Below are 12237 nucleotides of genomic sequence, written 5' to 3'. Positions count from 1 at the left end.
CTTATATCCAAGCACTGGACTAAGCACTAGGGTGGATACAGGAGAAGCAGCGTGGCTCAGTGGAAAGAGCCCGGGCTTTGGAGTCAGAGGTCATGGGTTCAACTCCCGGCTTCACCCCTTGTCAGCTGTGTGACTTGGGGCAAGTCACTTAACTACTCTGGGCTTCAGTTCCCTCATCTGTAAAACGGGGATCAAGACTGTGAGCCCCACGTGGGACAACCTGATCACCGTGTAACTTCCCCAGCGCTTAGAACATTGCACAAAGAGCTTAATAAATGCCATCATTATTATTATCATTATTAGTACTACTAACTCCGTTGTTATCATCATTACTATTACTAACTCTGCTGTGTTGTACTTTCTCAAGTGCTTAGTACGGTGCTCTGCCCACAGTAAGCGCTCAATAAATACCACTGATTGATTACAAGGCGTGACGCCTGCCCTCAGCCTACTGGACACAAAGTACTGTATCAACCACTGTATCAAGGGATGATGATGATGATGGCATTTGTTAAGCGCTTACTATGTGCAAAGCACTGTTCTAAGCGCTGGGGGAGGTTACAAGGTGATCAAGTTGTCCCACAGGGGGCTCACAGTTTTAATCCCCATTTCACAGCTGAGGTAACTGAGGCACAGAGAAGTGAAGTGACTTGCCCAAAGTCACACAGCTGACAGTTGGCAGAGCCGGGATTTGAACCCATGATCTCTGACTCCAAAGCCCGTGCTCTTTCCACTGAGTCACGCTGCTCAAGGGAGAGTGGAAGGAGTTGGCAGACATAATCCCTACCCCCAGGGAGTTTACAGGCCAACAAAATCTCCTTCCACAGCATTAACCCTTGGATCTCACCTGGCTGGGTCAGAGCTCTGATCACGATGTAAGCAGGCCCAGGATTTCCCACTCTCTGACATCTCCTTTCTGGTGTAGATTTGCAATCCCAATAATAAAAAATAATTATAATCAACTCTTGAATCACCTCTTGATCGCGATCTCCCTCGCCCTCTGTTGCTCTGGGCAACTTCGCTCGCCTCTTCAAACCACCTTGACAGCATGTCGGACATCCTCTGCATCAGCGATACATTTGGACTTTGTTCTCCTACAACAAGAGAGAGAGCGCCTGTAATTGCAAGTTTTGAAATGATCCCAGAACTTTTTTTTCCCCCAGTCAAAACCCATTTGAGAAGGAGCATGTGACCTAGTGGAAAGAGCCCAGGCCTGGGGGTCAGGAGAACTGAGTTCTAATCCCGGCTCTGCCACCGTTTCTTTTTTAATAGTATTTGTTAAGGGCTTACTATGTGCCAGGCACTGTACTAAGCACTGGAGTAGATACAAATTAGGTTGGACCCAGTTCATGTCCCCATGGGGCATAAAATCTTCATCCCCATTTTTCAGATGAGGTAACTGAGGCACAGGGAAGTAAAGTGACTTGCCCAAGGTCCTACAGCAGACAAATGGCAGAGCCAGAATTAAAAACCAGGTCCTTCTGACCCCAAGGCCCGGGCTTTATCTATTAGGCCACGCTGCTTCTCCCTCCTATTATGTTGCCAGTTTGTACTTCCCAAGCGCTTAGTACAGTGCTCTGCACACAGTAAGTGCTCAATAAATACGACTGATTGATTGATTTAGACGGTGAACCCCATGTGAAACCTGACTATCTTGAATCTACCCCAGCAATCAGTACAGTGCTTGGCACAGAGTAAGCTCATAACAAATACCACAATTACTATTTTTATCATGCTAGGAGAGGTTTTATGGCCTAGCACAATTTGACCAATTTTTCGGCAGAGCTGGGACAAAAGGGCTGGGAATTTTTGGTAGCGGGAAAGGAAACAGTTACTCGATTCTGCATTTTTCCCCTCTGTGTAAGGAGCGGACAACACAGAGGGAGGCTAGGCTATTTTAGATCTCTTTAAATATTTTTTTTTTTTTAATGTGAGAAGAATGAATAAGCAATTTAGAACTTGAAATAGCAGTTCAAACGCAACGCCCTGCTGGCATTCTGGTACTGGCCTTTTAATCGAGCTATAGCCTACTGAAACTCAGCATAGAGGAGAACGTAGGAAGTAAGGCGTGGAAGACAAGATGAATTTAAAATACAACCAGCTTCAAGGATCTGCTAGATTGAGATACTGCCTCATGACCAGGCTCTGGAGAGTCTCCTCTTCAATCTGGTGAGGGTTTTTTTTAAAAATAATAAATCTGGTGAGGTTTTTTTAAATAATAAACGTGATTTTATCAACTTACTTTGGGTCAAACACAGGGTAGATACAAGATAATACAAGCAATCGTATGTATTGCAGCGGGTTCCCTCATCTGTAAAATGGGGATTAAGACGGTGAGCCCCATGCAGTATGGCTCAGTGGCACGAGCCCGGGCTTTGGCGTCAGAGGTCATGGGTTCAAATCCCGGCTCTGCCAATTATCAGCTGGGTGACTTTGGGCAAGTCACTTAACTTCTCTGTGCCTCAGTTACCTCATCTGTAAAATGGGGATTAAGACTGTGAGCCCCCCGTGGGACAACCTGATCACCTTGTAACCTCCCCAGCACTTAGCACAGTGCTTTGCACATAGTAAGCACTTAATACATGCCATCATCATTATTATTATTATGTGGGACAACCTGATTACCTTGTATCCCCCAGCGCTTAGAACAGTACTTGGCACATAATAAATACTTAACAAATGCCATCATCATCATCGAGTGCTAACAATAACAACAACAGAAGCAGTATAGCCTAGTGGATAAAGTATGGGCCTGAGAGTGAGGAGGACCTGGGTTCGAATCCTGACTCCACCACTTGTCTGCTCTGTGACCTTGGACAAATCACTTCGCTTCTCTGGGCCTCCGTTACCTCATCTGTAGAACGGGGATTAAGACTATGAGCCCCTTGTGGGAAAGGGACCGTGTCCAAGCCAACTATCTTGGATCTACCCCAGTGCTCAGCAAAGTGCCTGCCACACAGTAGCGCTTAACAAATACCACAGTTATTTACATTATTGCTAACTGGATCAGACACAATCCCTGTCCCACCTGGGGCTCACAGCCTAAGAAGAAGGGAGAGCGGTGACCTTATCCCCGCTGTACAGATGAGGAAACAGACAAAAAGTGAGGTGACTTGCCCAAGTTCACCCAGCAGGCAAATCATGGAGCTGGGACTATTCATTCGCTCATTCAGTCATATTTATTGAGCGCTTGGTGTGTACAAAGCGCTGTTCTAAGCACTTCAGGGAGTACAATGTAACAAGAAACAGACAGATTCCCGGCCCACGCGAGCTTCCAGTCTAGAGGACGAGCTTACAGACTAGGACCCAGCGCTTAGTACAGTGCACATAGTTATTAGTATTAGGACTCAATCTCCTGATTTCCAGGCGCCTCTCGCCACTAGACCATGCTGCCTTCCTACTTATTATTGCCGATCTGGACACCTTCCCCTTATCAATCAATCAATCGTATTTATTGAGCGCTTACTGTGTGCAGAGCACTGTACTAAGCACTTGGGAAGTTATCCCTCTGGGAAGAGCAACACCCTGCTCCAAACCCCACCGAAGGACAGTTACCATCTCGCTCCCGCTCGCTCTCTGGCCGTGCTCGCGGTCCGGTGTCTGACCAATCGCCGCGGAGTCTCAGACGTTTCACGGGAGGCTGGCGGAGCTGGGAAAATGAGTCGGCGGTTACTGACCAAACACGGTCCCGGACTTAGCCTGGCGGCTCGCGGTTCCTTTTATTCAGCGCCCCTCTCCCGGCTCCACGGCGCCAACATCCATCTGTCATTTCTTTCTTTCTTTCTTTCTATTCATGTCTGTCTCCCCCTTTAGACTGTAAGCTCACGCTGGGCAGGGAATGTGTCTGTATATTGTTCTACTGGACTCTCCCAAGGGCTCAGTACAGTGCTCTGCACACTGTAGGAGCTCAATGAATACTATTAAATGAAAGAATGAACGATTCAGAGGGAAACTAAATGTAGTTTTTGGCTTTCAGTTGAGGCTTCAGGGCACCCAGACGGAATGGCCGGCTTCAGAGCCGTCCCCTGATGGACTTTATCTTTCCTCTGACAGAAACTCTAACTTTCCTCTCGTCCTTCAGCTCGTTGCAGGCGGAGACACGACTATCAGAGAAGCCACTTGGCCTAGTGCATAGATCCCGGGGCCCGGGAGGCAGAAGGACCTGGGGTCTAATCCCGACTCCGCCACTTATTTGCTGTGTGACCCTGAACAGGTCACTTCACTTCTCTGGGCCTCAGTTAACTTATCTGTAAAATGAGGATTAAGACTGGGTTGCATGCAGGCCTTCCCAGGCTGAGCTCCCTCCTTCCCCCCCACCCATCCCCATCGCCTTACCTCCTTCCCCTCCCCACAGCACCTGTATATATGTATATATGTTTGTACGTATTTATAACTCTATTTATTCTATTTGTACATATTTATTCTATTTATTTTATTTTGTTAATTTGTTTTGTTCTCTGTCTCCCCCTTCTAGACTGTGAGCCCACTCTATTTATTCTATTTGTACATATTTATTCTATTTATTTTATTTTGTTAATTTGTTTTGTTCTCTGTCTCCCCCTTCTAGACTGTGAGCCCACTCTATTTATTCTATTTGTACATATTTATCCTATTTATTTTATTTTGTTAATTTGTTTTGTTCTCTGTCTCCCCCTTCTAGACTGTGAGCCCACTGTTGGGTAGGGACCGTCTCTATATGTTGCCAACTTGGACTTCCCAAGCGCTTAGTCCAGTGCTCTGCACACAGTAAGCGCTCAATAAATACGACTGAATGAATGAATGCAGGACATGGACGGTGTCCAGCCTGATTAACTCTAGCGCTCAGAATGGTGACCGGCACATAGTAAGCACTTAACAAATATCATTTAAAAGCCCCCAAAAAACCCATTCTGTTCTGCTGGACTCTCCCAAGACCTTAGTCCGGAACTCTGCACGTGAGAAGCATTCAAAAAATATGATTTAAACATTAAAAAAGAAAAAGGCATCACTGCCTCCAGCTGGTAATGGCAGCTGTTCATTTACGGGGAGAGGAGAGGGAGGGAGAAGGACAGTTTCAGGTCAACGCTTTGACTTGACTTTTCCGGGTCACCCTCAAACCCTCGTGCTCCTCCTGGCAGGCTCTTCTGCTTCTGAAGAGCCCGCCCTTGCCGCTGGGACACTTGCTACTTGAAGAAATCCTTCGGGGGATGACTCATCTGTGTGGGTCTTAAACGAATAAACATCTTTCTGGCTTCATGTTCTTGGGTGCCAATTCTGTTTGTGCTAGTCAGAAAGTTGGAGAAGTTCAAAACGAACCACGCGGTCTGGCGAACGCTGTTTTTTTTTTTAAGCACATATCCTGGGGGAAGCCACACTGTCATGCCTAAAACGACGATGGAACACATTCCATTTAAATTTTCCGGTGTCTAATAAGCTTTTAAATGGCTGCTGAAAGTTCTAAATTAGTCCCTTCGTTCTTTTAAGTTCCTTAATCTGCTTGGTGATAGTCCACATTCTTTAGCACTAAAACACAGTTAGAGAAACACTGTTTATATACTTCAAGAATTCTGTGCAAATTTCCAGGCACTAAATCACAGGAGGCCGGGTGTGTGAAATGCACGATAGCCTTTAACAAGACGTGTCATCATCATCATCAATCGTATTTATTGAGCGCTTACTATGTGCAGAGCACTGTACTAAGCGCTTGGGAAGTACAAATTGGCAACATATAGAGACAGTCCCTACCCAACAGTGGGCTCACAGTCTAAAAGGGTTTGTTTCGTGTCTACTAATAGGCTTTAATAAAGACTGACACGAAACAAACCTCTGAAGATTACTGGAAAGAAGCCACCCGTCTTGCAAGAGGCTGATCATAGATTCAGTGGAATTTCACAAATGAAGGTCAAATTGAAATCACTTGTCAGTGGGTGCATCCCAAGAAATTGGAAAAACACACATATCCTTATGAGAGCAGCTTTCTGATATCCAGATAAGGAAGGAAAATTCACACAACTGTTGAGAGGGAGCGTGGCCTAGTGGAAAGAGCCCAGGTACGGGAATCAGAGACCTGGGTTCTAATCCCAGCTCTGCCAACTGCTTGCTGCGTGACCTTGGGCAAGTCACTTCATATCTCTGCCCCTCAGTTTCCTCAACTGCAAAATGGGGTTTCAGTTTCCATTCTCCCTCCTCCTTAAGTCTATGAGCCCCATGTGGGACATGGACTGTGTCTGACCTGACAGGGACCATGTCTGACCTAATAAACATCATCATCATCAATCATATTTATTGAGCACTTACTATGTGCAGAGCACTGTACTAAGCGCTTGGGAAGTACAAATTGGCAACATATAGAGACAGTCCCTACCCAACAGTGGGCTCACAGTCTAAAAGGGGGAGACAGAGAACAAAACCAAACATACTAACAAAATAAAATAAATAGAATAAATAATAAACATACCTAACGAGTGGCGGAGGCTGGGATTAGAAACCAAGTCCTTTTGACTCTTTGGTCCGTGCTCTATCCGCATGGCCATGCAGTTGCACTGGTGCTTGTTTTGGTTTATTTTTTAAGGTATTTGTTAAGCGCTTCCTATGTGCCAGGCACCATATTAAGCACTTGGGTGGGTAGGTAAGTAGGCCATGCTGCATCTCTCGATTCACTTGCCCTTTCTCCCTTCAAGATAACCGCCTGACTCCGTCTCCCTACAACGAGCTTACAGTCTAGAGGGGGAACTTACAGTCTAGAGAGGGATACTGCAAGGATGACGAGAATTGCAATGTGCAAGACGATTTTAACGGTTTCATTGATTATTCCCCATCTATACTTCAAGCAAACCAACTCTCCATTAACTCTTTTAGACTGTGAGCCCACTGTTGGGTAGGGACTGTCTCTATATGTTGCCAACTTGTACATCCCAAGCGCTTAATACAGTGCTCTGCACAAAGTAAGCACTCAATAAATACGATTGATTGATTGATTAACTCAGCTAACACATAAGTTGATCACATCCACCAAGTTACTCCACTGGGCTGACTTAGAATTTCAACCCTCCGCAGAATTTCACTGTTTTACCAGAACAGAATGAAGATCAACTAAAGGAGGGCCATCTTTTTATTTTCCTTCAGGTTTAAAAAAAAAAAAATCTCATCTTTGGTTTGAGTGGGGAATACACGGCTGTTTGCGGAACCTTGCAAATGGCTCCCATGACCAACAGGGATCTACTCACCTCTTCTCTTCTCTCTTCGGCCGAAGGGGCTTTAAGTTCACGGGCGGTGTCGTCTTTTGGGTCGAACAGATAGATGTAGTCTGAAGAGTAGCTGACCAGGATTTCCTGCCCGTCCTCGCTGTAGCACAGCGACGTCACTCTGCACGATTTGTTATTGAGATGCGGGGGGACAAAGCGAGCCACCATTCCCGTAGTTCCACGACCTGCGTAATTCCCTAGAAAGGAAGGCACAATTTGGGGAGATTTAAACTAATTGAGTCTGTCGGGCTGTCGTTGTTAAAAAGGCCTACATAGTTTGAATCCAAACTTGAGTTATGTCACATGTAGGACCTGCATTCATAGGAGTCAGAAGGACCTGCGTTCTAACCCTGGCTCTGCACTTGTCTGGTGGGGGACCTTGGCCACATCACTTAACTTCTCTGTGCCTCAGTTACCTCATCTGGAAAATGGGGATTAAGACTGTGAGCCCCATGTGGGATTCATGTGTCAACTGTGTCCAACCTGATTATCTTGCATCTACCCCAGTGCTGAGTACATTTCCTGGCAGATACTGATACTTAACTGATACTGACACTTAACAGATACTGTAAACAAACATATGGCAAAAATTTAGACTTTCACACCAAAGGGGAAGTCCTGAAATATCTAAAGACCAACCTCTTACGCTCGTCTTTGACAATCTGTATGGTCCCCACAGAAGGTTTTAAGAATATGGAATGCACTGCCACAGGAGACTGTGCAGGCCTAAAACCATCCACTTTTGAAGTAAGAGAAGCAGCGTGGCTCAGTGGAAAAGACCCCGGGCTTTGGAGTCAGAGGTCATGGGTTCAAATCCCGGCTCCGCCCATTGTCAGCTGTGTGACTTTGGGCAAGTCACTTAACTTCTCCGTGCCTCAGTTACTCCCTCTGTAAAATGGAGCTAAAGACAGCCCCCCTGAGGGACAACCTGATCACCTTGTAACCTCCCCAAGGCTTAGAACAGTGCTTTGCACATAGTGAGCGCTTAATAAATGCCATTATTATTATTATTTGGATAAATCAGGGGTTCTTCTGGAGAAAATTAGACATTTAGAAGCAGCTGGAGGTATTAAGGTGTAACCGACATAACTGTGCACCTTCTGGCCTGGCTTGATTACCGCCTCTTAATTAAGGCTCGTAAGACTGTAAGTTATTTGAAGATAGAGAACATGTCTATCAGTTCTGTTGTACTGTCCTCTCCCAAGCACTTAGTTCAGTGATCTGCACACAGTAAGCTTTCAATAAATACCATTGACTGGTTGACCATAGCAATTCCTTACCGATCTGTAGTATTTAGTGGGCATCTATTATTAAACTCACAGGTCTTGTCAGAGCTCCGGGAAGAGCCACCCTCAGGGCCCAGCTCCAGGAGAAGAGGAAGTGATTGCCCTTATCACACCCTGAAGAACGGGCAACTACGTAAACAGCTTGTGGACAGCCATGTAACCACATAACAGCCTGCAGTGTGGCCTAGTGGAAAGAGCGGGGGCCTGGGACTCAAAGGATCTGGGTTTTAATCTCAGCTGGGCCACCTGTCTCCTGGTTGACCTCGGGAAAGTCACTTTACCTCTCTGGGACTCAGTTACCTCATCTGGGAAATGGAGATTGAGACTGTGAGTCCCAAATGGGACAGGGACTGTATCCAACCTGATTAAATTGTGTTACTACGTGCCAGGCACGGTACTAAGCGCTTAACAAATACCACTATTATTATTGATATTAAATACCACAGTTATTATTTTATTACAGCTCTAACAATTTCCCAAAGGACTCTGAACACATATTTTAGGGAATAAGCTGTTTCAGGGAGGCAAAACTGACAGCACTTGATCTTGGTTAGACTTCTTACCTGTCGCTCTGGTTCCAAGCATTCGCCGATCATATATTCTGACTGAGCTATCAGAACAGCCAACAGCAAGATGATAAGGTACTGGGGGACAGATAGCTACAGAGGTAGCAGCACGGCGGCAGTTAATTAAAATATCCTGCAAAAAGGAAAATAGCAGTCTTTACTAAGGGATCAGCCGTTGAGAGGAAATCCTAATATATTTAGATTCTCCTTTTGAGGAGGAAATTTCTTTGACGTAATAGAAACTGTAGTCTAATCAATCGTATTTCTTGAGCGCTGAGCACAGAGCATTGTACTAAGCGCTTGGGAGAGTACACTACAACAATATAAAAGTTGGTAGATGCTTCCTCTGCCCACAGCAGGCTTACAGTCGAATCAAAAAGATTAAAAAAGCAAAACTAGAAAAAGAATTATTCACCTATTTTAATATTTTTATGGTTTACTGGGAATGGTCCTTTTCAAATAGATTTTTATCCATCTGATTCTGTAGAATGAATTCAAGATAATTCATTATGAACTAACTCAGGTAAAACTAATGGTGGCAGTTTGGGTTTCGGGGTCATGTGTTATTTTGCCCCAATCTCCTTCCTCAAGGAAAAAAAAAATCACTCATTTCTGATCTGGACCTTAAAAAGGAGTTCTAATGTGAAGCATGTACTCTTGGTTTGGTGAAAAAGTAAAACCTACAGAAACACTCATTAAACATAGTACTTTTAGAAGGGAAAACAAATTGGAAGTTTCACTGAATGCCAATTAAAAAGAGAAAAAGGGGATACTCAAAGCATCTTTCGTATTTAAATCTACAAAAGTTTGAACATCTAACTGGATATAGCACACAACCAACGGGCTTAGAAATGAAGACTACCCCTGCATTATTAAAGATGCAGTTAGAGACTCACGGTTAATAGCTCTGAAAAACCTCTGTAAAATGGGTTATCAGAGCATTCACTCCATTTCCATTCATTTAGTAGCGCCACAGCACTGGTCTATATTTAGAATGTCTTTTCTCTTGCATTTCCCTTTAAGCTTGAGTTCTAATCCCGGCTCCATAACTTATCAGCTGTGTGCCTTTGGGCAAGTCACTTAACTTCTCTGTGCCTCAGTTACCTCTTCTGTAAAATGGGGATTAAATCTATGAGCCCCATGTGGGACAACCTGATTACCTTTTATCTACCCCAGCGCTTAGAGCAGTGCTTGGCACATAGTAAGTGCTTAACAAAAACCATCGTCATTATTATTACTATTTCCTCGATTCTCTGTTTTGCTTTTTTAAAATCTGCTTTCGCTTTCGTCTTTTAGTTTTTCCGAAAAGTGGAAAGGCAGTCCCTTCCTCGTGCCACCTCCCTCTCCTCCCTCCCCGAAAGTCCTTTTTAGTAGAAGTTGGCCCTAATCTGGGCTCTTCCGAAGGGGCAGGCAGCAATTTTGGTCCCCCTAGGTACTTTCTCAGAAAACGAGGGTTCATCCAGATAGAGTTGAGAGCTAGAAAAGGAACCACGACTGTATTTTGGTGGGTGACTGGCTTCCTTCGACACAAGGATCACATTTCATTTTCCTCTGGCCACCAAATTCATTCATTCATTCAATTGTATTTATTGAGCGCTTACTGTGTGCAGAGCACTGTACTAAGCGCTTGGGAAGTACAAGTTGGCAACATATACAGACGGTCCCTACCCAACAACGGGCTCACAGTCTAGAAGGGGGAGAAAGACAACAAAACAAAACATCTGGACAGGTGTCAAGTCGTCAGAACATATAGAATTAAAGCTCGATGCACATCATTAACAAAATAAATAGAATAGGAAACATGTACAAGTAAAACCAAATCACACCCTATTTACTCAAAGGCAGCTGTTATAAACTTTAAAAAAAAAAATTAAGACCGTATATTCCCATCACCGTTATTTGGACTCTGTTCTTACATCTTTGCAATCTTCTTTTGTGCAACTGGTCTTGATGCGGGTGTCGAACCACCTGACAGTCCCATCTTCGCCACAGGAGAGAAAAGTGTAGGGATCATTTGGAACGGTCATGATCTGAAAGGAAGAAAAAAAAAGCAGAGTCAAATCCCTATTAGCCTACTCCTTATAGATTTCAATAGAGAAGCAGTGTGGCCTAGTGGGTACAGCCCAGGCCTAGGAATCAGAAGGACCTGGGCTCTAATCCCAGGTCTGCCACTTGGCTTCTGTGTGAACTTGGGCAAGTCGCTTCACTTTTCTGGGCCTCAAATGCCTCATTGGTAAAATAGGGATTAGGACTGTGAGCCCTATGTGAGAAAGGGACCGTGTCTGGCCTGATTATTTTATGTCTATCCCAGCGCTTAGAACAGTGCCTGGCACAGAGTAAATGCTTAAACACCACTGAAAAAATTCGATTGTACTCCCAGTGCTTAGAACAGTGCTTGGTACATAGTGCTTAAAAATATTATGGCCGACTAAATACCACCACTATTATCATCACCGCACATAGTAAGTGCTTAACCAGTACCATAATTATTATTATTATATGGAGGGGGAGGGAGTCCCAGGCCTAATTATCAGAAAGGTATTAAACAGCCTTGACATCCTTCATCCCCATTCCTCTTTCTTTTGGCCATCATCTGGCTTCTCACCAGGAAGAATCGGGTCTTCGGGTTTTCCCTTCTCTGCCAAAGGGGTGGCACTCGACCAATCGAGAAGCCGAGAGGACTCTCGTGGGACCAACAAGCCGAGGCTGAATCAATCCATCACGTTTATCGAGCGTTTGCTGTGTGCGGACCACGGCAGGAAATTCCTTGAGATCGTTTTCCACCTTCCGAATCTAGGCCTCAACTCCACCCGCACATTCCCGGACTCTCCCCCGGCCCGACATCGGTTTGATTCTCCGGCTTCGGTATTTCTCCGTTTGAGTCCGTCTACTGCCCACCTTGGCTATTTCAAGCCCTCCGTCTCGCTACCGATCCCCTCCGTACCCGTCACCGAAAGCCAGGCCAGGGACGTCCTTTCTCAACCCGGGCTGATAACGAGCTCATCAGTGTGGGGCCTCGGCCCTGATTCGACATGAAATACTTCCTTGCCGCGCGATTAATTAGGGCTGTTAAGGTCCCCGGATCTCCACCACCTGCTCCCGCGGCCACAATAAAACTGCAATAAACGTGCTTTTTTGTTTTCTATCCAAATGACTCAATAT

At 45.1% G+C, this 12237-nt stretch overlaps 1 protein-coding gene across 1 annotated transcript in view; it reads right to left on the bottom strand.

The window, feature by feature from the left end:
- Nucleotides 1-11120, bottom strand: part of DCAF6 (DDB1 and CUL4 associated factor 6) — a 53853-nt gene extending 42733 nt beyond the window's left edge. Inside the window, exons 1-5 of the mRNA XM_038757598.1 lie at nucleotides 10992-11120; nucleotides 9073-9208; nucleotides 7206-7420; nucleotides 3556-3649; nucleotides 975-1094 (exon numbers count right to left, since the gene is read on the bottom strand). Coding sequence (XP_038613526.1) covers nucleotides 975-1094; nucleotides 3556-3649; nucleotides 7206-7420; nucleotides 9073-9208; nucleotides 10992-11102 — 676 coding nt within the window. The 5' untranslated portion in view covers nucleotides 11103-11120. The remainder of the gene's footprint in view (nucleotides 1-974; nucleotides 1095-3555; nucleotides 3650-7205; nucleotides 7421-9072; nucleotides 9209-10991) is intronic.
- Nucleotides 11121-12237: the final 1117 nt, after the last annotated feature.

Source organism: Tachyglossus aculeatus, chromosome 16 (genome assembly GCF_015852505.1).
Source record: "Tachyglossus aculeatus isolate mTacAcu1 chromosome 16, mTacAcu1.pri, whole genome shotgun sequence".
Classification (NCBI taxonomy): domain Eukaryota; kingdom Metazoa; phylum Chordata; class Mammalia; order Monotremata; family Tachyglossidae; genus Tachyglossus; species Tachyglossus aculeatus.
Note: the sequence above shows the minus strand (reverse complement) of the source record. Positions and strands in the feature narration are given on the sequence as shown.